The 26764-nt window shown below is 42.4% G+C and overlaps 1 protein-coding gene and 1 long non-coding RNA gene across 2 annotated transcripts in view; one reads left to right on the top strand and one right to left on the bottom strand.

Annotated features, from left to right (window-relative positions):
- CLIC4 (chloride intracellular channel 4) overlaps window positions 1–10682 on the top strand; it is a 76882-nt gene extending 66200 nt beyond the window's left edge. The window contains exons 5-6 of the mRNA XM_070776367.1: window positions 5727–5908; window positions 7088–10682. Coding sequence (XP_070632468.1) covers window positions 5727–5908; window positions 7088–7252 — 347 coding nt within the window. The 3' untranslated portion in view covers window positions 7253–10682. The remainder of the gene's footprint in view (window positions 1–5726; window positions 5909–7087) is intronic.
- Window positions 10683–21329: 10647 nt separating this feature from the next.
- LOC139178606 (uncharacterized) lies at window positions 21330–26515 on the bottom strand. The gene is made up of 4 exons (XR_011562993.1): window positions 25823–26515; window positions 25666–25710; window positions 24577–24693; window positions 21330–21965 (listed from the first exon to the last, which is right to left on the bottom strand). It is a non-coding gene; the product is annotated as an uncharacterized lncRNA (long non-coding RNA).
- Window positions 26516–26764: the final 249 nt, after the last annotated feature.

The following is a 26764-nucleotide window of genomic DNA, read 5'->3' as shown; positions in this document are numbered from 1 at the left end:
CAAAAATGGACAAGACTTCTGCATAGAAAACAGAAGCAATCTCTTTTAATTTCATAAAATTGAATAAAATTTTAAAAAATGATATTCATAGATTGGGACACTCAAAATTATAAAGATGCCAGTTCTCAAATTGAAGTTGTGTTGAATCTATAGATCACTCAGAAGTTCAACAGTTTGTGTGTGTGTCTACGTGTGCTTACACACATGTAAATTAACACGCTAATTCTACAGTTTATGAGGGAAATGTAAGGAGCCAGGAATAGTCAAGATGATCTTGAAGAAAGATGTGTTTGAAAACTTATACTGCCTGATATCAGGATGTGTTGTAAAGGTACAGTAGCTAAAACAGTGTGGTATTAACAGAAGGATAGACAAATAGAACAAAAAACAGAATGCAGAGTCAAAAAACATCCCTCTATACACAATCAATTCTAAGTGGATTAGAGATATAAATATACTTGGTAAAATATCTTCCAGAAGATAATGGAGAATAGCTTCATAATTTGCCTTTAGATAACCAAGGCAAACCATTCAATATCACAGTAATCCAAATCTATGCCTCAACCAGTAATGCTGAAGAAACTGAAGGTGAACGGTTCTGTGAGGACCTTCTAGAACTAACACCAAAAAAAGATGTCATTTTCATCATAGGGGACTAGAATGCAAAAGTTGGAAGTCAAGAGATTTCTGGAGTAACAGGCAAGTTTGGCCTTGGAATACAAAATGAAGCAGGGCAAAGGCTAACAGAGTTTTGCGAACAGAACGCACTAGTCATAGCAAGCGCCCTCTTCCAACAACACAAGAGACGACTCTACACATGCACATCACCAGATGGTCAATACCGAAATCAGATTGATTATATTCTTTGTAGCTGGAGATGGAGAAGTCTATACAGTCAGGAAAAACAAGACCAGAAGCTGATTGTGGCTCAGATCATGAACTCCTTAATGCCAAATTGAGACTTAAATTGAAGAAAGTTGGGGAAACCACTAGTGGTTTTCAGGTATGACCTAAATCAAATCCGTTATGATTGATTATACAGTTCAGTTCAGTCGCTCAGTCGTGTCTGACTCTTTGTGACCCCATGAATTGCAGCACACCAGGCCTCCCTGTCCATCACCAGCTCCCGGAGTTCACTCAAACTCACGTCCATCGAGTTGGTGATGCCATCCAGCCGTCTCATCCTCTGTCGTCCCCTTCTCCTCCTGCCCCCAATCCCTCCCAGCATCAGAGTCTTTTCCAGTGAGTCAGCTCTTTGCATGAGGTGGCCAAAGTACTGGAGTTTCAGCTTTAGCATCATTCCTGCCAAAGAACACCCAGGACTGATCTCCTTTAGAATGGAGTGGTTGGATCTCCTTGCAGTCCAAGGGACTCTCAAGAGTCTTCTCCAACACCACAGTTCAAAGTGACAAATAGATTCAAGGAATTAGATCTGATAGAGTGCCTGAAGAACTATGGACAGAGGTTCATGACACTGTACAGGAGGCAGTGATCAAGGCCATCTACAAGAAAAGGAAATGCAAAAAGGCAAAATGGTGGTCTGAGGAGGCCTTACATATAGCTGAGAAAAGAAGAGAAGAGAAAGGCAAAGGAAAAAAGGAAAGATATACCCATTTGAATGCAAAGTTCCAAAGAATAACAAGAAGAGGGATAAGGTCTTCCTCAGTGATCAATGCAAAGAAATAGAGAAAACAACAGAATGGGAAAGACTAGAGATCTCTTCAAGAAAATTTAGAGATACTGAAGGAATATTTCATGCAAAGTTGGGCACAATAAAGGACAAATGGTATGGACCTAACAGAAGCAGAAGATATTAAGAAAAGGTGGCAAGAATACACAGAAATATCTTAATGACCCAGATAACCATGATGATCACTCACCTAGAGCCAGACATCTTGGAATGTGAAGTCAAGTGGGCCTTAGGAAGCATCACTACAAATAAAGCTAGTGGAGGTGATGGAATTCCCGTTGAGCTATTTCAAATCTTAAAAGATGATGTTGTGAAAGTGCTGCACTCAATATGCCAGCAAATTTGGAAAACTCAGCAGTGGCCACAGGACTGGAAAAGGTCAGTTTTCATTCCAATCCTAAGGAAGGGTAATGCCAAAGAATGCTCAAACTACTGCACAATTGCACTCATCTCACACTCTAGCAAAGTAACGCTCAAAATTCTCCAAGCCAGGCTTCAACAGTATGTGAACTATGAAATTCCAGATATTCAAGCTGGATTTAGAAAAAGCAAAGGAGCCAGAGATCAAATTGCCATCATCCATTGGATCATCGAAAAAGCAAGAGAATTCCAGAAAAACATCTACTTCTGCTTTATTGACTATGCCAAAGCCTTTGACTGTGTGGATCACAACAAACTGTTGAAAATTCCCAAGAGATGGGAATACCAGAGCACCTTACCTGCCTCCTGAGAAATCTGTATGCAGGTCAAGAAGCAACAGTTAGAACTGGACATGGAACAATGGACTGGTTCCAAATCGGGAAAGGAGTACGTCATGGATGTATATTGTCACCCTACTTATTTAACTTATTTGCAGAGTACATCATGCAAAATGCCAGGCTGGATGAAGCACAAGCTGGAATCAAGATTGCCAGGAGAAATATCAATAACCTCAGATGTGCAGATGACACTACCTTATGGCAGAAAGCAAAGAGGAATTGAACAGCCTCTTGATGAAAGTGAAAGAGGAGAGTGAAAAAGTTGGCTTAAAGCTCAGAAAACTAAGATCATGGCATCTGGTCCCATCACTTCATGGCAAATGGATGGGGAAACAATGAAAATAGTGACAGACTTTTTTATTTTGGGGGGCTCAAAAATCACTGCAGATGGTGACTGCAGCCATGAAATTAAAAGACGCTCCTTGGCAGAAAAGTTAGGAGCAACCTAGACATCATATTAAAAAGCAGAGACATTACTTTGCCCACAAAGGTCTGTCTAGTTAAAGCTATGGTTTTTCCAGTAGTCATGTATGGATGTGAGAGTTAGACCATAAAGAAAGCTGAGTGCCAAGGAATTGATGCATCTGAACCATGGGGTTGGAGAAGACTCTTGAGAGTCCCTTGGACTGCAGGGAGATCCAATCAGTCCATCCTAAAGAAAATCAGTCCTGAATATTCATTGGAAGGACTGATGCTGAAGCTGAAACTCCAATACTTTGGCCACCTGATGCGAAGAACTGATTCATTGGAAAAGACCATGATGCCGGGAAAGACTGAAGCCAGAAGGAGAAGGGGCTGACAGAGGATAAGATGATTGGATGGCATCACCAACTCGATGGACATGAGTTTGAGTAAAGTCTGGGAGTTGGTGATGGACAGAGAGGCCTGGTGTGCTGCAGCCCATCGGGTTGTAAAGAGAGACACGACTGAGCAGCTGAACTGAACAGAAGGTTTCTTAAGCTGAACACAAAGTACTGATCATAAAAGAAAAAAATAAATGGGACTACATTAGGTTTAGTGATTTATGTTCATCAGAAGTCATCATTAAGCAAGTGAAAAGCAAGAAGGAATGTGTAATACATGGAAGCACAAAGAATTTGCATCTGCAGTATATAAAAAAACTGCAAGTCAGTACAACAGATAGTCCAAGAGAAAACTGAGCAAACAGCACTTTACAAAAAGCAGATATCCAAAGAGGCAATAAAGAGGAAAAGATTAAAACCAAATCTGTCATCCTCAAAAAGGGTTAAAATTAAAGAGACTATACCAAATGTTGAAGTTGTGAAGTCACTGGAACGTCCATACCTGCTGCTTGCTGTGCTGAACTTGGAAAACTGATCAATTTCTACTAAAATTGGATGCACGCATACCCTATAACCTACACCTCCACTTAAAAAAAGCTGAAGGGACCTCCCTGGTGGTCCAGGGGCTAAGACTCCACACTCCCACTGAAGGGATCACCATGAGAGTCTTTTGTTGATCAGCTTCTCTATACCACTTTCATTTTCCCAGGTATAAACTCAGAGAGTGGGGACCTTTTATGTTTTATTCAGTAGTGAATTTAATGATGCTTAGAACAAAACTTGGCATATACTAGGGCTTCAGTTTGTGTTTTGTTGAATACTTCTGTCCTTTTTCCATATTCAGCTTGGTTTCCAAGCTCAGAAGGTTTTTATCTCTTATGTACTTCTAAAACCCTTTTTATACCTACAGCCATCTACCTAAGACCACCATCTATTGTCTGGACTGCTTTGAAGGGATCAAGGGATGAGTTGGGGGGAGCAGTCTGGAGCAAGTGTTGTGTTTGGACATTTATGTTGCTGGTGAAATATCTAGTATATAGCATGTAAAGCTTTCCCTTTTTCTGTAATGGATCCAACTTTATTCAAACTTACAAGTAATACAGAGTGTCACCTTATGATTTTAACTTTCTTTTATGGCAAGTACATGTACTGTACTCATCATTGTGAACTCATCTATTCTGGGGGTGGGAGATACAGGTGGGTTGAGAAGATAAAAGGTAAAAAAAAAAATTTTTTTTAAAAGGGATAAGCAAGGGTCTGTCTTTGTTACTTCATACCCATTCTAATGGTGTTCCCATCCCCTCTTTGCTAAGGGTCACCGACCTTGACTTTCTAAATATGCAGAGGGGCTGCATGCTACTGTTCTCTGAATTATAATAATTTTAGCATCTTAATGTATTTTGCGGGCTTCCTTGATGGCTCAGCGGTAAAGAATCCACCTGCCAGTGCAGGAGATGCAGGTTTGACCCCTGGGTCAGGGAGATCCTCTGTAGAAGGAAATGGTAACCCACTCCATTAGTAATGGAGTAAATCCCATGGTAAATCCCATGGACAGAAGAGCCTGGTGGGCTACAGTCTACAGGGTTGCAAAGAGTCATATCCGACTTAGTGAATAGACAGCAACAAACTCTATTTTGCTGAAAGTGAAATCGCTCAGTTGTATCCGACTCTTTGAGACCCCATAGACAGTAGCCTACCAGGCTCCTCCGTCCATGGGATTTTCCAGGCAAGAGTGCTGGAGTGGGTTGCCATTTCCTTCTCCAAAGGATCTTCCCGACCCAGGGATCGAACCTGGGTATCCCGCATTGCAGGCAGACGCTTTACCGTCTGAGCCACCAGGGAAACCTGAAGAGGGCTCCAGTTTAGTATTGTAAATTGAACTCTCATCTGCCCTCTGTTTTTCATATTATTATAAGATAGTGCTATTTTTGGCTTCTTGTATATATTAAGGCAGTGCAGAAACTTCAGGCTTCTCTACTTGAATTGGTGTTTCTTAACACATTTCATGGATATAAATCCAAATATTTTTATAGGAGCAGGATTTAAAATTGAGGGCAAGAATCTCTGTCTCAGCAAGACTTTCTTCTCTATATTTGAAATAATAGGTTTGTCTTTTCTCATCCATTTTTTTTTGTTTGTTTTGTTTTCCAGTTTAGACATCAACTGTGTTGGGCCATGATGCGTTTGTATATGGGGCATTTAGTTATTAACAAATGTTTATAGATGACATTATCTGAAATTATCATACTTGTTTTTATATTTATCTGTAGTTTTACTTGTAAATTTGTCTCATCTCTCCCCCCCAAGTGAATAAATAAGCTCCGGGAGAGTAGGAACCTTGTCTGTTTTGTACCCCAGTGTCAGCGAGACCAGTTACTGACTGAAGGAGTAACACTTTTTGAAGTCTTACTTCAAAGTAAGACTTTGGGGATTGGGTGGTTTTCCTTCTTAATAGCATTTCCATCTTTCTTTCAGCTTTGGAGCGAGGTCTCTTGAAAACACTGCAGAAACTAGATGAATATCTGAATTCTCCCCTCCCTGATGAAATTGATGAGAATAGTATGGAGGACATTAAGTTTTCCACACGTAAATTTCTGGATGGCAATGAAATGACACTAGCTGACTGCAACCTGCTGCCCAAGCTGCACATTGTCAAGGTAGGCCTGCAGGATGTGGGTCACGTTGCTCTTAAACCTGATACCTTTTTACAAAGACAGGACTCCCCCTGTGTGTAAAACTTGACTGGTATTCTGACACTCACTATTTAGAACCTCCAAACAGTGTAACTTAATGTTGTCTAGGCAATAGGTGAAACACCCTAAGGTGTATTAAATGGAAAATTGTGTATTAAAATCAATGCCTATGAGAAATGGAAAAAATTTTTTTCTGTGACTGCATAAAAATTCAAGGTAACTTTAAAGTGCTTGCTACACTTACATACAGCATCAAACTTTGTTCTTTGATCACCTGGCTTTTTCTTTTCAAGGCAGAAAATATTTACTGAGCATTTATTGTGTGACTACATTTACTGGGTTTCCCAGGTAACACTAGTGGGGAGACATAAGAGACATGGGTTCGATCCCTGAGTTGGGAAGATCCCCTGGAGGAGGGCACAGCAACCCACTCCAGTATTCTTGCCTGGAGAATCCTATGGACAGAGGAGCCTGGCGGGCTGTGGTCCATAGGGTCACAAAGAGTCGGACTCGACTGAGCGGCTAACACAAGTGACAGTGTGTGAAACACTGTGCTGTGCACTAAAGATCAAGGTCAAGAAAAACAGGTCTCGACTAGTGTGTATGTTTGCAGCAATATCTTTTCAATCCATCTCTCAGAATAATGGAAATAAAAACAAGAATAAACAAATGGGACCTACCTAAACTCAAAAACTTTTGCACAGCAAAGGAAACAAACAAAATGAAGAGACAACCCACAGATTGGGAGAAAATATTTGCAAACGATGTGACTGACAGGAGATTAGTCTCCAAAATTTACAAACATCTCATGATTTTTAACAACATCAAAACAACCCAATCAAAAAATGGACCAAAGACCTAAACTATTGTGTATGTTTTAAAGTATTTATCCAGTGATTGCACTTGACTGTTTCTCTTGTTGGTAAAGGCAGGCGTTTGCAGTCACCACCACACTTCTGAATTTCTGGTGTGGTTTGCGGTCCTTATCATTATTTTAAATGTCTAGTTATAATGAAGGGGACAGACTTCAAGTAGAGGCAGTTTTGAGAGGTTCACGGAATTAATTTGCCCTAAAATCAGATACATGTCTGGTTTGTAAGACATGGCATATAAACATTAACTTTTGATCTCTTTGTATTTTAGGTGGTGGCAAAAAAATACCGCAACTTCGATATTCCAAAAGGAATGACTGGCATCTGGAGATACCTAACTAATGCCTACAGTAGGGATGAGTTCACCAACACCTGCCCCAGTGATAAGGAGGTTGAAATAGCATACAGTGATGTAGCCAAGAGACTTACCAAATAAAAGAGCACTTATGAGAGAAGCGTCTTCACATCTTCCCCTGACTAAGAACATACTTTCCCTAACAGACTGCTCCTCTTCCTAGAAAGTAGAAACTTTATTTGGCACGAACATGCAGTTATTCCAGATTAGGATAAAGGATAGACAAGGTATAGTAGCTCTCTCGAAATATATATACTCCTAAGCAGTATTATTTTAAAATTCATTTACCCTGCCTATATCCCCTAGCCTGTATCCTCCTCTCCTCCAATTTGGAGACACTCCATCACAAACTTTCACTTTAACGGTAGTTTAAAGGTAGTTTGCCATCTCTCTGGAGCCTTCATCCCTGGAGTCCATTCACTGTGTATCGATGACAGAACTTTTGATGTGCACTGTTCAACTGTTAAAATAGTAACCGTAAAAAAAATTTAAAAAAAAGTAACCGTGACCCCTTCAGTCAGGCCCAAACTGGTGCATAATGCATGGTACAAGGAATATTTATGTATTTTTGGAATTTTATAATATTTAGTAAGAGTATATGAAAGGATTGCTACTGTATCAAAGTATTCTATTTCAGTTTAGTCTATCCTGGATATGTACTAAAGGATGTTACCACCCAAGAAGAGTGCTTTCTACCAAAAGTCAGTGCAGATTTTGTTATTTTACTTTGTACATGGATTTTTACTTTTGCCTAAAAGCATTTTTCTTTCATACTAATGATACTATCTGACACTACTTAAAAGCTGAAAGTTCAGAGGGAAGGATGGTATTTTCAAGATCTTCTCAAGCATATTATGAATATAAGAGAAACCAATGGGCACCTGATACGCTCAGTCTAAATATGTTACTGGTTATATGTATTCTGTCCAGTGCCATTCATTTGGAACATTATTGCTCTCTTCCTATATTGTAAAAGTGCTCTTTTTTAAGGTAAGCATCAGCCTTGCTGTCTGTAGATCTTCTGAGCAACACTATGTACACTGATACTTGGTTCATTTAGCTCTAGCAGTGCAATGATTAGTAATGTAAAAGTTAGCCTAAGGAAGATAGCATGGATTTGTCAACATATCAAGTAGAGTTTGTTTATAAAGCATATTTGATAATCTAAAGAGTGCAGTATAAATCCTATATTAAAAATAAGATTAAACAGGTTATTATTCCATCCCATTTACTGTTAGACTTCAGGCAAGGTATGGTTCACTCCTTTTGGACTAAATTACAGTTGTGATGGTGACTTCATATTTACTGCAGTTTTGCCTAATCTCAATCATTGCATTTCCTTCAATTAAATTTTTCTGAAGCTACATTGAGGAATAGCACTCTGCATGTTTGTTTCTTAAACTGAAGTCCTAAACCAGGAATTTTTTGTGTGGTAACAAGGGAGGATAAACTTGATGAAAATAAAAGTTTGCTAGGTATTTATTCACTTAAAAAAGAAAAAAATGACTTTCTGTGTACTACTCCAAAGACTGGTTGTGACTATAGTAATGTTTTTGGTCATTTTTATACCTAACTTGTTTAAGAAGTGCTATTTCTCATAGGCTGTTTTTGGAAATTTTAAGTATATTTCTTTAAAATAGCAATGTTTTTTTCCTATGATATGCTAACGTTTAGTAAACACTGGCTTTATGGAAGGCAGCCTGATTTTTTATAAGCATTGTGCATTTATATAAATCTATCGGTAATTAGCTTGGTGTAGAAAGATAAGAAAAACTCCATATTGTATCCATTTGGCTCAGGGAGATTTCTTTGCTTTACCTTTTTTAGAACTCCTTATTGCTGAACAAAGTTAGGGTACCCACCATTTTGTAATTAAGTATTGGATGATGACTTATCTTGTTCCAGGAAGAAGCACTATCAGGTTATATATTGAGAAATTCTGTGGCAGCAGCTTCCGTGGGTGAATTGCATCACTTGTGCACCAGTACACAGACAGCCGTCTTCACTTTTCACTTACTTTTACCATAGGACCAACTTGGCGTCAGGTGATACTGAATCTTGCCTCATAGCTTAAAGCATAATTCAGGCGAAGCAGGGCGTCTGTTTCAAGTGAATGGTGGACTACGTGATGCAGAGTAAAGGGCTAATGCGGAAAGGGCTACAGTCCTCAAAACAGGGATGAAGAACACATTCTGAAATTCAGTTGTGAAGAGTTTGCCACTTTGGATATTTATTCTCTTCTTTTTAAAAAATGTACCCCATGATTACACTTGGCTGTCTCTCTAGATATCCAAGGAAGGGGGAGGGTCTATCTGTTATAATTTTGATGAAGGCAGAGTTGTGTTTCTGTAGAAAGACAGATCTTATTACTTTATCAGGAAAGTTAGATGAGATTGAGATTGAGATTGGCAAATGGACAAAAGCTAGTAAAAAAAGATGACGCTAGAACATACCTTTTTAACCCCATCTTACATTTGTGGAAAAATCATAGCTTACAGTCTTGGGAAATTTGGGACATGAAAAGTTTTCATGGTAGTTCATGTAGTGTATGGGTTGATGTAATAGAAATAGTCTGATATTATTTCTACAACTACTGAATCATTCTCCCCTTCATTTAAACCCCTTTTGTTTCACTTAAACAAGATAAGAGTCTGAATGGAAGATCTTATAGTTTCCAAGGGATTCTGAGAAATTTTTGTGTTCAACATTTGGAAGGCTGTCTACTATTTCAGTTGATATAACTTCTCCCTTTAAAAAAAAATATAGATGTGGATTTTCTGTATAGTTCTGTTATTTCCTTTTACCAAGATTGTTGACTTTTGTGATAAAATTCATACAAGATTTTATTTCTTGGTAACTTTGGCTTATACAACTATCTTTAAACCCTTGAGCAATCTGTATACAATGAAGAGGTTTCTGACATTTATTCTTACACTCATTTGTTTGACTTTAGAATTTAGGCACATTTACTTCTGTTGTTTTGAATCTCTTTAGAGCTGCGTGTAGATAGCTTTTATTTCTGTGCATTTAAAATAATCCATTTAGAAAATATCTACATGGTAAAAATGAGAAGAAATAGAAATGTATTTTTTCATGAACATTTTGATACACATTTCATCAAATTTATTGATTAACCAATTTCTTACACTGGTTATAATCAGTATTTGATTCAGAGAGAGAGAAACATTCATTATTATACTGTATCATCATTTTTATCCCATCCTTTACAAATTACCAAGGTTGGGGCTTTCAAAATTATACTTTTATTATGGAAAAAAATTTCAGCTACCCCAAATCATAAACTTGAACAGAATTGAAGCATTTTTTTTAATTACTTGAAAAGGAAAATGAAAGCTTATTGTAGAATGCTTGTATTTTCTTTTCTCTCTCTGGAACCAGTATATTGCTGGCAGCTATTGTATTAAAAAATAAAATATATTTTCACTATCATAAAAGGTTCTTTTTTCCCCCTCTCATGAAAATAAATAACAATTTGGGGTAAAAGTGTTTATTTGAGACTATCTTTTGTTTTTCTTGAGGGGGCAGTTCAGTACATTTAATAGATTAAAGGGGAAAACCATACGATCATCTCAGTAGGTACATAAAAAATATCTTACAAAAACTTTCACGGTACCCATTCTTAGCAAAACGGGATCAAAGGTTAACTTTTTTTTAACCCAATAAAGACATCTGCCAAAAACCTACAGCAAATTTCATAAATAAATGTGAAACAAGCCCTCATTAAAGTCAGAAGCAAAATACGATTGCCTTCTATCACAGCCATTACTCAGCTATTTTACATAACTACTGTATTTGAGGTATCCTATACCAATGCAGTAAAATCAGTAAAAGAAATAAGGAGTGGAAAAAGATGGACCAAGTGACTTCTCCTTTGTAGATGATACATATATAAAAAAGATGTGAGAGTTGGACTGTGAAGAAGGCTGAGCGCCGAAGAATTGATGCTTTTGAACTGTGGTGTTGGAGAAGACTCTTGAGAGTCCCTTGGACTGCAAGGAGATCCAACCAGTCCATTCTGAAGGAGATCAGCCCTGGGATTTCTTTGGAAGCAATGATGCTAAAGCTGAAACTCCAGTACTTTGGCCACCTCATGTAAAGAGTTGACTCATTGGAAAAGACTCTGATGCTTTTCTATCAGAGGAAATTGGGGAGGGATTGGGGGCAAGAGGAGAAGGGGACAACAGAGGATGAGATGGCTGGATGGCATCACTGACTTGATGGATGTGAGTCTGAGTGAACTCCGGGAGTTGGTGATGGACAGGGAGGCCTGGTGTGCTGCGATTCATGGGGTCGAAAAGAGTCGGACACGACCGAGCGACTGATCTGATCTGATTAGAAATAATAAAATTCAATTGCTTACTAGATACAAGATTGAACTATATACTAACATTAACCACATTAAAAATAAATAGATAACATTCATTTCTTCTAGAAGAAAACTGGGTGACAGAAAAATGGATGAAAATTGTCAGTGTTACTTTTTTGAGCTTTTGGAAATTTGTACCATAAGTACATTACCTATTCTTTTTAAAAAGTACTTTAAAAGATCATCTCTAAGGTATTTGGGATAAAACCTGATAAAGTATGTGCAATTCCTTGATGGAGAAAAGTACAAAATATTATTAAAGAACCTAAAAGAAACCTACTCAATGGATAGGTATACCATGTTTGTGGATGGAGAATGTAAAAGTTATAAGAATTTCATTTGTTTTAAGTAATTTATAAATTCAATATATTTTCCCAACAAAATCCCAAGAGGGTTTTTTTGGGGGGGGGGGTGGGGCGGGACACAGATAAATGGATTTAAAATATAAATGTGGAAGAAGTATGCTCCCCAAATAGCCAACATATATCTGGAAGGAGAGGGAAAGAAAAGAAACTTGCTTGACAGGATATAAAGTCTTAAAAGCTTAATATAATTGATGAGTAGGATATATTAGGTCACATCAACACAACACTCCTGCTGCAACTACCAGAAAAAACTGGTTTAAAATACCAAAAATTCAATACTGCTTTTAAACATCAGAAAACTGTGGAAGCAATGACTAAATGAATTGGATTTCAGAAGAGGACGCCTTTCTGAGGTAAACTGATGGTCTGGCCATTTTTTCCTTAGGGAGTATTTGCTGATTCTGGGCCAGGAACTGAAGATTGGGTTTAGCCCATGCAGAGGGGCACTTCTGGGTAAAAGAAAACACAAGCTCCTTGGTGACGACATACTGGAAACCTGAGACACCTTAAATAAGTGGTTGGCTTTCTCCCAGGACATTTGCTGAATTCCAGAGCTCTACGTGACATGCCAGAAGCTAAGCCCAGGGCCACCAAAAGGCAGAGTGAAACGTCCCACAATGACACAATACTTAGACAAAATTGCATTAAAAGGTGGGCTTACCTGAAACAGCAGCGGTAACTTAGTGGTTGCCTGTTACTAGGGTTGGAGTTCACGAAGAGTCAGACATGACTGAGCGAGTGAACAACAGGGTTGGGAGTGGGAATTGACCGCAAACGGACATGAGAGGTCTGTTTTAAATACAGGTTGTAGATAAGGGTCTAGTATCCAGAATATATAAAGAATTGTTAAAACTCAATAATAAAAACACAACCCAGCTGGGGACTTTGCTGGCGGTCCAGTGGTTAGGACTCTGCGTCCACTGCAGCGGGCATGGATTCAGTCCCTGGTGAGGGAACTTAAGATCCCTGCATGCCATGGTGTGTGGCCAGACAAAACCCCACAACCCAACCAAAAAATGAACCAGGGTTTAGATATGTATTTCTCCAAAGAAGATCTACAGAGGACCAATCAACACCTAGAAGCTTAACATTATTAGTCATTCAGTTCAGTCGCTCAGTCGTGTCCGACTATTTGGGACCCCATGAATTGCAGCACGCCAGGCCTCCCTGTCCGTCACCAAGTCCCAGAGTTCACTCAGACTCATGTCCATCAAGTCAGTGATGCCATCCAGCCATCTCATCCTCTGTTGTCCCCTTCTCCTGCCCCCAATCCCTCCCAAAGTCAGAGTCTTTTCCAATGAGTCAACTCTTCACATGAGGTGGCCAAAGTACTGGAGTTTCAGCTTTAGCATCATTCCTTCCAAAGAATACCCAGGGCTGATCTTCAGAATGGACTGGTTGGATCTCCTTGCAGTCCAAGGGACTCTCAAGAGTCTTCAACACCACAGTTCAAAAACATCAGTTCTTTGGCGCTCAGCTTTCTTCACAGTCCAACTCTCACATCCATACATGACCACTGGGAAAACCATAGCCTTGACTAGACAGACCTTTGTTGGCAAAGTAATGTCTCTACTTTTCAATATGCTATCTAGGTTGGTCATAGCTTTTCTTCCAAGGAGTAAGCATCTTTTAATTTAATGGCTGCAGTCACCATCTGCAGTGATTTTGGAGCCCCAAAAAATAAAGTCTGACACTGTTTCCACTGTTTCCCCATCTATTTGCCATGAAATGATGGGACCAGATGCCGTGATCTTCGTCTTCTGAATGTTGAGTTTTAAGCCAACTTTTTCACTGTCCTCTTTCACCTTCATCAAGAGGCTTTTTAGTTCCTCTTCACTTTCTGCCATAAGGGTGGTGTCATCTGCATTTCTGAGGTTATTGATATTTCTCCCGGCAATCTTGATTCCAGCTTGTGCTTCTTCCAGCCCAGCGTTTCTCATGATGTACTCTGCATATAAGTTAAATAAGCAGGGTGACAACATACAGCCTTGACGTACTCCTTTTCCTATTTGGAACCCGTCTGTTGTTCCATGTCCAGTTCTAACTGTTGCTTCCTGACCTGTGTACAAATTTCTCAAGAGGCAGGTCAGGTGGTCTGGTATTCCCATCTCTAGGGAAATGTAAATCAAAAACCATTAAAAACACCCTTTAGGATGGCTGTGATCAAGAAGACAGACAATCAGTGTTTGCAGTGATGTGGATAAATTAGAACTCACACATACATCGCTGGTACAGCCACTTTGGCAGATCCTCAAAAAGCTAAGCATAGAACTAGTAATACTTACCCAGCAATTCCACCCCTAGCTTTATAACCAGGAGAAATGATGTTCATGGCATGGTTTTTCATAATAGCCCCGAATGGAAGCAAATAGCCATCAACCAGTGACTGGATAAAATGTCCATATAATGGAATACTATTTGGCCATTAAAAAAATACAACCTACAGTGTGAACCTTGAAAACATGCTCAGTGAAAGAAGCCAGACACAAAAAGGCTACATATTATATGGTTCCATGTATATGAAATGGCCAGCATAGACAAATCTATAGAGACAGTAAATTAGTGGCTGCTAAGAGCCGGGGAAGTAGAGGATGGGCATTAACTGCTAGTGAGTACAGGTTTCTTTTTGGAGTGATGAAAATGAATGTTCTGGAATTAGCTAAGAGTGATGATTGCACAACTTTGTGAATATACTAAAACCCACTGAGTTGTATACTTTAAAAGGTAAACTTTATGATATAGGAATTATATCTCAATTTTTAAAAGTTACAAGGGGGCCATTCTGCCTGCTTAAAAGTTTTGGATAAACAGCGTATAGACAGGTTTATTGGCAAAGCTAGTGATGTCTCTTTCCTTTGTATTTGACTTAAATTTCAATTTAGATGTCAACCAGAATATATTCTTAAAGAAGAAAGAGGGGGGAATTGTGCTAATGGCTCCCCAACTTAACACATTTACTAAAAAAATTTTGTTTGCCTTAAATGGGTGAATTCTGCAGTTTGTAAGTGAAACCTCAATAAAGCTGTTTGAAAAGAATATTGCAATAACAGCTCAAATCTGAAATGAAGAACTCACTGTGTGGGTTTAACAGCAGAGTGCACACAGCAGGAGCTAGGATTAGTGTTTGCAGATAGGCCAACAGAAAAATTCAAATGGAAGCAAAGAGTAAAAGAATGTAGAAACTAAACAAAAAGCCAAGAGCATGAGAAACATGATGAACACAACCTAAAGATACATGTAACTGAGGTCCCAGACATAAAAGGGAATGGGGCAGAATCAATATTTGATGAAATAATAGCTGAGAATTTTCCAAAACTGTTGACAAACTTGAACCTACCTATTCGTAAAACTCAGCAAATTCATTATGGAGTAAAAGCAAAACCAGAAGGCACACTTAAGAATATCTTATGCTGGAAACCCAAGACAGAAAATTCTCGAGACGGCCAGAGAGAAATACATAACCTTTGAAGGAGCAGTGGCTGACTTCAGCAGAAACTTTGGAAGCCAGAGTCTTAAAACTCCTGAGAAAGGTCTGCCAACTTAGAATTGCCAACTTAGTAAAAATATTCTCAAAAGCAAACTAAAGGCATTTTCAGACAGACAAAAGTTGAGAGAATTAAGCACCATCAGACATGTGCTATAAAAATACTTAAGGAAGTACTTCAGCCTAAAGGAAAATGACCCCAGGTGGTAGTATAGAACCAGAAGGAAGAATGAAGAGCAATGAACAGAGTATATAGGCAAATATGAAAGAATATTGACTTTTAAACCACAGTAATGTCTTGAGGACATATATTGTTAAAAATATGTAGTATGGAATATATAACGGTTATATGTTATGCATGTATAGTAGTGTGGGAGGGTGGAAGAAAGGGTTGTTTGTACTTGGCAAGTAGTAAAACTGCTAATTAAAACAAAACTGTAATATTGTAATCTCGAGAAGATTAGGTATTATTAGGATAACTATCAGAGAAGGCAATGGCACCCCACTCCAGTACTCTTGCCTGGAAAATCCCATGGACAGAGGAGCCTGGTGGGCTGCGGTCCATGGGGTCGCTAGGAGTCGGACGCGACTGAGCGACTTCACTTTCACTTTTCACTTTCATGCATTGAAGAAGGAAATGGCAACCCACTCCAGTGTTCTTGCCTGGAGAGTCCCAGGGACAGCAGAGCCAGGTGGGCTGTCGTCTCGGGGGTCGCACAGAGTTGGACACTACTGAAGTGACTTAGCAGTAGCAGTAGGATAACTATAAAAATAGCTTGAAAATCTAAGCTTCAAGAGTACAGTAATACATTTATCAAAGATGCAAGAGGAAAATGGAATTTTTAAAAAATCCAGTGATTTTTCCAAAAGGAAAAATGACTAAAGGAACAAAAGTTGGAAAACAGCAAAAGGTTAGCTATAAAGTCTACACAATTAGTTATAGTCAATATAAGTGGGGTAAACAATCCAACTAAAAGGGAGTATGAAACTGTTTATAATCAAAACCCAATATATGACATTTACAAGAAACAAACTTCGTAACCACACAGAAAGTTTGAAATTCACAGATGTAACACCACAGGAAAGTGCATGTAACCATTGTATTTTATTTTTTATTTATTTTCAGTTGGGTGTAACCATTATAAAAAGCAGGCTTTGAGGCAAGAAGTATTTACCAGAGACAAAGAAGGACATTTTACAATATAGACACGTATGCTGCTAAGCTGCTGCTAAGTCGCTTCAGTCGTGTCCGACTCTGCGACCGCATAGACGGCAGCCCACCAGGCTCCGCCATCCCTGGGATTCTCCAAGCAAGAACACTGGAGTGGGTTGCCATTTCCTTCTCCAATGCATGAAAGTGAAAAGTGAAAGTGAAGTTGCTCAGTTGTGTCCGACTCTTATCGACCCCATGGTCTGCAGCCCACCAGGTTCCTCCGTCCATGGGATTTTCCAGGCAAGAGTACTGGAGTGGGTTGCCGTTGCAATGCCCTTTTATAATTATGACAGTTGTATTCACTAGGAAGATACAAGACTCCTAAATTTATACTCATCTAATAACACAGCCTTGGATACATACAGCAAAAGTTAGTGAAGCTGAAAGGAGGAATAGACAAATTCACCATCATTCAGGAGATTTTTAACAGCTCTCTCACTAACTAATAGAAAAAGCAGGAAATGAACCACACACACACCCACATACTCAATATGGAATAACTCAGTTAACTAATTTGACTTAATTGACATTGGAACATTACATCTGACAGCTGCAGAAAGTACATTCTTTTCATGGTGCACACAGAGGTTTTAGCAGAGCAGTCCATATGCTGGCCCAGAAAGCAAGCCTCCACACATTTCAAAGGAGTGGCATCATACAAAGTAAGTTCTCCCAATGCAGTGGAACTGAAAGAAAATTGGCTTGGTTGAAAGACAGCAAGAGGGCTTCCCTCGTGGCTCATTGGTAGAGAGTCTGTCAATGCAAGAGACACAGGTTTGACCCCTGCTGGGGGAAGATTTATTTATTTTTCCCCCTGCAGCGGAGCAACTAAGCCCCTGTGCCACAACTAGTGAGTCTGTGCTCTAGAGCCCAGGAACCGCAACTCTTGAAGCTTGCCCCTGCCTAGAGCCTGTGCTCCACAAGGAGACAAGTCAGGGCAATGAGAAACCCTTCCACCACAACTAGAGAGCAGCCGCCCTTCTCCACAACTAGAGAAAGCCTGAGCAGCAAGGAGGATCCAGCACAGGCAAAAAGAAATAAAATTTTATATATATAAAATTTTATTATATAGACAGCAAGAAAATCCCCAGAATAAGGAAGCAGTTACAGCAAGTTCAACAAGCCTTCACGCTACAGTGAAATTTAAACAATTTAACAGACATATGTGCACTAAGCCAGGAAGCTGTTCTAAGCACTTTTACATGTATTAACTCGGTCTTCCCTACAACCTTGTGGGGTGGAGACTATGATTCCCATTTTATAAATGAGGAAACTGAAGCACAGGGGACTTGCTCAAGGTCACACAGCTAGGAAGCGACAGCAAAATCAGAGCCCCGGAGCGGTGCTCTGCCATCTTTAGAAGGGCTTCTATATTTTTCTCAGTAGGGTGGGCTTGGCTCCGACCCCTGGACTGCCAAGGTAATTGGGTTGCCAGGGTCTTCCCGGTAGCTCAAACGGGTAAAGAATCTGTCTGCAACGCAGGAGACCCGGGTTCCATCCCTGGGTCAGGAAGATCCTCTGGAGAAGGGAATGGCAATCCACTCTAGTATTCCTGCCTGGAGAATCCCCATGGACAGAGAAGCCTGGCGGGCTACAGCCCGTGAGATCGCAAGAGTTGGACACGACTGAGCGACTAAACACTACTAGGTAAGCAGAGCCCAGCTGGAGCAAACCTGAGAATTCTTTCTCTGCGGTGTCTGGCAGGGAGCCGAAGATAGAGGATCCAGGCCCAGGCAAGCCCCGTATCCGCGCCCCCCGCCGGCCTCGGGGACTTACCCACCCACGGCCTTTACCACCTAGGAGTGGAGGCGGGAGTAGAAGGGGACGACAGAGGATGAGATGGTTGGATGGCATCACCAACTCCATGGACATGAGTTTGGATAAACTCCGGGAGTTGGCGATGGACAGGGAGGCCTGGCGTGCTGCAGTCCATGGGGTCGCAAAGATCGGACACGACGAGCGACTGAACTGAACTGTGAACTGAACTGCGGAGGAGGCGGTGGCCGCGCCCCGGTCCCCGCAGCCAGGCCGGCTCTCCGGGCCCGTCGCTCCGAACGACCGGCAGGGGGCGCAGGCTCCCCGGTCTTTTGGCCGGGCCGCCGCGCGCCCGCAGGGGCCGTGACAGCTGCAGGACCTCGTCGGTTTGGGGAGCCGGCAGCTCGGCTCAGCCGCGTCGAGGGCTTCCTTCCTCTTTTATCAGATCTGTCAGGGCTGCCGCGCTGTGAAGGCGCCTCCGGCCTCTTCCCTCCTTCCTGTGGCGAACCGACGCACCCCGCGCCGCCGCTCATCTCCGCCCCTGCCGCCCGCCGCAGGCCCCGCGGGCCCGGCTTGCACCCTTTTCGGGGGGTGGCGGCCAGGGGGTGAGGGCCCCTGCTTTGAGGTCAGGTCGCCGGGGGGCTCTGGTTTGCCCACCCGCCCCCCGGCCCGGGGCTGCTCGCGGAGCCGCTTCTTGCAGCTCTTTGCGCAGTACTGCACGCACTGGGCCCGCGAAGGCTGGAGGAAGAGTCTCGGAAGCGAAACTCTTGGCCGGTCTGGGGGCAGTTGGGACTCGGGGGCCGGGATGCAGCCGACGTTAAGGCCCGGGCCTCCTCCCAGCTTCGCCCTCGCGCCAGGGGCGGGCCCCCTACTCCTGGGTCCAGCTCCCGCAAGGTGCCCCGCCCCGGTGCCTCCGCGAGGGGGCTCCCCGCGCTGAACTTGACCCTGTCCCCCGGGAGGAGGGCCCCGCCTGTAGACGGCCTTGGAGGGGGCATTGTCCTCAAGGGAGGCTAGCTGCCTTTGGGACGGCCATTGGGGGAGGGGGGCGGGGGTGGGAAGAAAAAGCCAGCCACCCATTTCTGATCTCATTTCTTATAAGAAATGGACCTGCTTCCGTTCCTTCCAGTGTTTCTTCGTTCTCTGATTTCCTCAAAGAAGAATAAATGCTTTTCCTTAAACACCATGTGCCTGACTCTTGGTGATCCCATGGACTTGTAGCCCACTGGGGCTCCTCTGTCCGTGGAATTCTCCAGGCAAGAATACTGAAGTGGGTAGTCATTCCCTCCTCCAGGGGATCTTCCCAACCCAGGGATCGAACCTAGGTCTTCCTCATTGCAGGCGGATTCTTCCCCTTCTGAGCCAAAAGGGAAGCCCCTGTCAATTACCCGACTTTATATGCTGCCGCTGCTGCTGCTAAATCGCTTCAGTCGTGTCTGACTCTGTGCGACCCCAGAGACGGCAGCGACTTTATACACGTATAGGTATAAATATATTTTTAATATAAGTAACTGTTTCATCTTTTCAGCTTGTCTCTTGTAGTATTAACCCCATTTTAAAGATAAGGAACATTGAGCATCCAGAGTTTCAGTAATTGGCCCAAGCTCATGCAGTCAAGAGCGGATGGAGGCCATCTGGCTCCAGAGCACTGGATTCCGGGCTGTCGCCTCTCCAGTGTTGGAAGGAGCTCAAGTTGGGGACACATGAAGCCTGATTCCTTGGCACTGTGGTGGAGTAGCCCTGAGCTTCCCACTGGACTTTTCTCGTGGAGAGTTTGGGAGTTCCTGGTTACACCATGCACAGCTCCAGTCTCTGAAGTGCATGCAAGTGGGGACAAAGGACGCGGAGCTCAGGGCTCTAATACTAAGAACCAAGATTCAGGGCCAGCGCTCCATTTCTGTGTGATCGAGGGGGTCCTGGTTGATAAGAGGGGACTCTGGGAGTCTGGGGAGAGCAGGAGGGGCCTCTCCTCTTCCGCTCAGAGACAGACATGCAACACCCTGCTGTCTGCAGAGGTCACTGTACACCAGCGAAACCACCTGCTGCGGATGAATGGGAGAATTCTGGACCAAGGAGGGGCAAGAGAAGAAAAGCCCAGGATCCTCTCCATTCTCTGCCCTCATTGGAAGCACTGACATTTCAGTGAGTCATCTCATTCTCTGAAATCATTGACTGCAAGAGGAATTGTTGCTTATCTCTACAGATGCTCCAGGAATCCCAGGGTCCTTGCCAGAACCTTAAGGTTGCCTAATTTAATTATTAAGATTGATGAGAAAGACAAAAATGTCAGTGAAGTGGAGCCCAGCTCACGGGTGCACATTATTGATTTGGTTTATCAATACAGGGTGTTTTGCTTTTTTTTTTTTTAAGAACAATTCTGCCGTGTTCTGAAGATCCCTTTCACCTTGGTATTCCAAACCAACTTTCACTATCAGATGCTTTTTAGAAATCCTAGTGACAGCAAGCTAGAAGTACTCCAGCGTCTTTGGTTCACCCATGAGTGAACTAAGGATGAGCGACTTGCCCAGGGTCCCGTAGGTATTACCTGCAGCATGAGGGCTCCTAGGACAGTGCTTTCAGGACCAGACAGCAGCTTTGGCATAAACACCTGATGGCTTCCAGGTTGGGGCAGAGTTGCCACTAGAACCCCTGTTTTGATCTCCTTGTTCTTGGCTTTCAGGGAGTTCTACTTCAGGAGGCTTGGGTTTGTCATAGTCTTTGGCATCCTGAATCTTTATCTCATATGAAAAAACACATAACTGTATGATATGCTCCATTCATTTAAAAATAACTTTTGGAGCTCCTCCTGGGTTCAAGGCACTGGCTGGATGTGAATAAATGGAGACATGTGATTTCTGCCTTCTGAGACCTTCCAGGGTCACAAGGGAGAAAGACATATACACAAATAACCAGGCAATAAAAGCAGAAAGTGAGAAATAATTCACAAGAGTCTTAAAAGCATTATTCACTCATTTGCTCACGAATATTTATTGAACCTACGTGTCAATTCATAAAGGAACAATTGCTTTTCACTAGAAAAATCGACTGTATCAAGGAGAATAATTTTTTTTTTTTTTTTTTACAGATTTTAACTACTTAAGTGATTATCAAAGTAATTCTGCACACTGAAGACATTTCGAAAATCACGGAAAACGGTAAAGAAGCACATATACAAATTTCCCCTAAGCTCACCAGCCAGAGGCAATCCATGTGTGGGGTTCCCTTCTATTGGCTAAAATTTTTTTTTCTTTAAGAAATTGAGAGCTTACTTCCCACTGCAAACCTATTACCTCATAAGTGTTTCCCCACACCGTTTGGAACCCTTGACTGTTACAAGGTTTTTTACCCAGTGCTTTTAGTCACAAGGACGTACGGTAATTGCCTCACCCTCTCCCCAACTGTAGGTCACTTAGGTTCTTTCCAGCTTTTCGTTATAGCCTGTTCACATTGCAGCAGACATGTCTTTACGTACATCCATCTTCAGCCGCATGTCAACTTTTAGATTTCGGAGAAAATAATCAGAAATCTGAGTCCAAAGTACAAACATCTCAAGAAGATTGATAAATATCACCAAATTATTTGCTGAAAAGTTTCTAAAGAAACAGTAAAAAAAAAAAAATGTGAACAAAGTAGGAACATTTTTAAGGCTTTTGATAAAGATCACCAAGTGGCTTGCCAGAAATAGCTCACGAATTTACACGCCCCAGTGCCTACACGAGAATGCTATCCCTCTGTGCTTCAGTTAGCAGGGAGCAGTGTCTTTGATAACTTAATCTATCTTATTGCTATTTGCGTTTCTTTGACCTTTAGAGAGATCGAGCATTCTTTCCGCCTCCACATGTTTGTTAGCCTCTTATATTTGCTTTTTATTAAGCCATTTGCCCTTTTATCCATGAGCATCTTTGTATATGTATCTTCAAAACTGATTTATGTGGGTTCTTTATAAAGTAAGGGCCCTCGCCATCTGTCTGTGGTATTTGTTGCTAACTTTTTCCCCCAGTTGTTTGTCTTTTAATTTTGCTTGATTTTCTTAATCGCACCGGAATTTCTTGTTTTTATGTAGCGTGGGACTGTCAAGCATTTCCTCTGTGGTTTCTTCCACGGCTTTGAAGCTTAGAAAGCCCTTCCCCATGTAAAGATCATCTGGTGAAGGGAGTTCCCAGGTGATAGATACAGTGGGCTCTTGGCCAGGTGGCCGGCGGTGACACAGTCTGGGGTGCCTGGGTTGGAGTTGTTACTTTTTACCGTGCTGGGCCAGAGACACTTTTTAAGGTTGTGCTGGGGGTTAGTGGGGGAATCCACTGACGGTTTTTGAGCTGGGAGAGGGCATACGGAAGGAGTGCGCCAGAGTCTGTGTCTTCAGGATGCTACCGAATACTGTAATGTGTGATTTCTACTGAGAACAATGTGGAACCTGTTCTGGAAAGCTGTTATGGGAAATCCAAAATTTATAGCTCAGTGAAATTGGAGAACTTTCTCCACTGTCTTCTGAGCCTGCAGCTGTTTGGGGATTTGAAGGTGATATTTCTGATTCTATTACTATCAGCACTGGGAGAGTTCCTCCAGGCCCGCAAATTTCCTTACTTTACAGCAAATTAATACCTGCTGCTCTGCTTGCCCACCACGTCGCCAACACCTCCTGTCCACCTGGCCTAGCTTCTCTCCACGCCCAGCCGGACCGCGAACCTTGAGCACGGGCGCCCACTTTTCTGCTTAATGAGGACGGCAGTTTCAATAACTGATTCTGCTAGAGAAACCGCACTTGAACAGCTTGTGAAATCTCTGGGAAGGCATTATTCTGGGTGGTCAAATTTTGGGTGAATAAAAAGCTTACTCCTTATAGGATCGTATTTTAGTCTCTGGTTAGACCCCCCTGTGAAAATATATTATACCTCTTGGCCCTTTATTCATTCTCTCTGACAAGACAGTCTAATACATTCCTAAATGAAACACTTAAAAGATTTTTAAGTTGCCCAGAATCCCTGCCTCGCAACACAAACATTTCATCTTTTTTCCATCTTGCCTTCCATATGTGTGTTTTACAGGACTGCAAATCATTGTACAGACTCTCCTGAAGTTCTTCCCTTTTCATGGCCCAGAACCTCATTTTCGGTCTCTAGATTTCAAACAGTATCCATACAATGATCATTTAGAAATATTTCATGTTGAAATATAGTGTGCATACAGACTAGAGCATGAGTCATAAATGTACAGTTTGATGAGTTTTTACAAAAAAAGCATACCCATGATCTCAACTATACAGCCCCCAGTCTGTGGCCATACCACCCTGAATGTGGCCGATCTTGTCTAAACCATATAGCCCCCAGCCCAAGAAGTGAAGCGTTATCAGCACTTGGAGGCCCCCTCCTAACTGCTCCCGGTGGCCACCATGCTTCCCCTCCCAAAAAAGAACCACTATGCAGACAGCCAAGATTAACTTTGCACATTTAGGATCTTTGTGCCAATAAAATCACAGAGAATGTCCTCTTTGGTATCTGGCTTCTTTGGCTTAACATTGTATTTGTGAAATTCATCGTGTTTGTGAAACTACGGCTATTGTGTGAGTAACAATAGTTTAATCACTTTTTACTTTCGTCCTGTTTGAATTCCATCATGTGTATTGCTTTCAAACAAATGACCCAAATCCTAGTGACTTAAAACAATGGCATTTATTGTCTCTCATAGTTTCTATCTGTTAAGAATGTCAAGAGCAGCTTAACTGGGCAGTTCTGGTTTGGGGCCTGTCATGAATTTGCCCTTGAGATGTTGGGTAGGGCTGCAGTCATCTGAAGGCTTGACTGGGGCTGGCCATCCATTCCCAAAGTGGTGCACTCACCTGGCTCTTGGCCGGAGGCCCCAGGCCCTCTTCGTGACTTAAGTTTCTTCACAGTGTGGTGGCTGGCCTCCCCCAGAGTGAATAATCAAGAGACCAAAGCAGAAGCTGCAACATCTTCCAGGACCTCTCCTTAGAAGTGACACATGGTCACTTCTACCCAACCCTACTGGTTACTAAGTCAGTTCTATTCCGCATCAAGAAGGGAACTTCACCAGGGCATGACTACCAGGAGGTGAGACTCACGGAAGGCAACTTGGGGGCTGGCTACCACATTCAGAAAAACTACTCATCATAAAAAGCCACTTTCTAAAGCATCTCCCATCACATTGTTGGGGCTTCCCCTGGTGGCTCAGCTGTAAAGAACCCACCTGCAGTGTAGGAGATGTGGCAGGAGATGTGTGTTTGATCCTTGAGTCGGGGAGATCCCTGGAGAAGGGAGTGGCAACCCACTCCAGTGTTCTTGCCTGGAAAATCCCATGGACAGCCTAAGGGGTCGAAAAAGAGTTGGACATGACTTTGCAACTGAACAACAAAATCACATTTGTCGTGTTATCAGTCATTTGCTATTGTAGTTAATACTGACATGAACATCTTTATGCATGTCAATTTCTATTTTTTTCTGCTGAAGTAGTTCTTAGAAATACATGCTTGGGAATGGAATTCCTGAGTCAAAAGATCTTAACTTGTTTATGAGTCTTGCTCTATTGTCACCTATTGCTTCCAAAAAGGTTTGTACTGATTTTCTGTGCTACCGGCAACCAAATGGCAGATGGAATCCACTGCAGCTTTATCTGCATTAGGCATTAACACTTCCGGATAAAACATTGTATACAGAACATAAAAATGACCTGCTGTCATCAAAAGACTTGGCAAACAATAGCTGGAAGGGCAGCTGTATTGTGAGAAACTGGTGACTCTTCTCTAAGAAGCCCTAGATAATGGCTACTCTAAAGCAAACTGGCTTGCTTGTTTGTTTAATATGTGTCAGGTCTTAGTCGCATCATGCGGGATCTTTCATTGCAGCAGACTCCCTGGTTGTGGCACGTGGGCTCCAGAGCACGCAGGCTCAGTTGTTGTGGGGTTTAGTTGCTCTGAAGCATGTGGGGTGTTAGTTCCCACACCAGGGATCAAACTCGTGTCCCTTGCATTACAAGGTGGATTCTTAACCACTGGATCGCCAGGGAAATCACCAAACTGGTTTTGGAGCTGCATTTTCTGCCACCTCTTGGAGAGGCAGCTTGGTGAGTGGAAAGATGCTTTCACTCTCAGCGTCCACATCTGTAAAATGGGGATCAGGGCGCTAAACTCCCAGGGTCGGTGTGAGCATTGAAGACATAATGGATGAGGGGTCCCTGGCCCTATGCTTGCCACGTAATAGGCACCCAACAAATATTGGTCATCCCCCTTGCGCCCTCTCCTATTCTCTCTTCTCGTTTAACAAGAGTCACACATTTTACCTTCATTTGGATGAATTACTTCCTGCGATACGTCCTTGGTTTCTCCTGGAGGGGAAAAAAAAAAAAGTAATTTTTTTCTAATTATAACACTGATGTGTGCTCACCCAATAAAAATTTGGAAACTGTGGGAAAGTACAAAGAAGGAAATAAAAATTACCCGCAATTTCACGCCTCAGATCTGCCACTGCGAACACCGGGGTGTGTCCTCAGGGTGTCGGGGCTGCTGCTTATTCTCAGAATTCTAAGGTGTGGCTCCAGGCCAGCGTGGCATCGCCTCTGTCCAGGCCCCGCCCCAGGGATGCCGAGGATGGGGTGCGCTGGAGCGGTCGGGTCCCAGCCGTGACTGGCTCCCCCCGGCGGCCTCACCTTTCACTGCTCACGAGAAGCAGATAGGATTTCAAGACATCCTCACTGCCTGTGGAGAACAAGACCACGTGGGGCAAGGCCTGTGGGGTGAAGGGCGGTCTTTGTTCTTCCGCTTTCCTCTGCAAGGTCCTGACCAGACTCATCCAGACTCGGGCACTTCCTGTCTCCAGGCCTCAGTTTCCTCATCTGTCCAATGAGCAGCTGGGGCCTTGATTTGCAGGATTAACCCTGGGTGGTCTTGGTGGTGTCTGTGTCACCTGTACATACACGTGTGTCTACTTTATTCCTCCGGTGCCTGTCTCTTCTCCTCCTTAGAAGAAGATGGGCCCCTCCCCCAGCTTCAGATCATGCTGCCACCTGGACCATCTCCAGTCAGGCTCCTCAGTTGCTCTGGGAGTCTCGAGTCAGGCAAGGAGCCCTTCTGAGAGCTCCACGAGGAGGAAATGGAACAGCATTGTGTCCAGGCCTCTGTGCTGATACAGTAGAGTTGTCATGGTACTACTGGTAGAGAAGAACTGCCCAGGTCCAAATCCCAGCTTCGACACTAACTGTGTGGCCTTGGGTAAGTTCCTTAAAGAGCTGTGTCTCATTCACCTGTAAACCGGGAAGGATGAAGATGGTAGTGTGTGTTAAATCATATGTGGATTAACTGAGTTAATATGCCTAACATCCTTGGCATGTGGTATGTTCTGTTATTGTTCAGTTGCTCAGTCATGTTCGATTCTTTGCAACC

This window comes from Bos indicus, chromosome 2, assembly GCF_029378745.1.
Source record: "Bos indicus isolate NIAB-ARS_2022 breed Sahiwal x Tharparkar chromosome 2, NIAB-ARS_B.indTharparkar_mat_pri_1.0, whole genome shotgun sequence".
In the NCBI taxonomy this organism is placed as follows: Eukaryota; Metazoa; Chordata; class Mammalia; order Artiodactyla; family Bovidae; genus Bos; species Bos indicus.
This window is presented reverse-complemented; position numbering and strand designations above follow the sequence as displayed.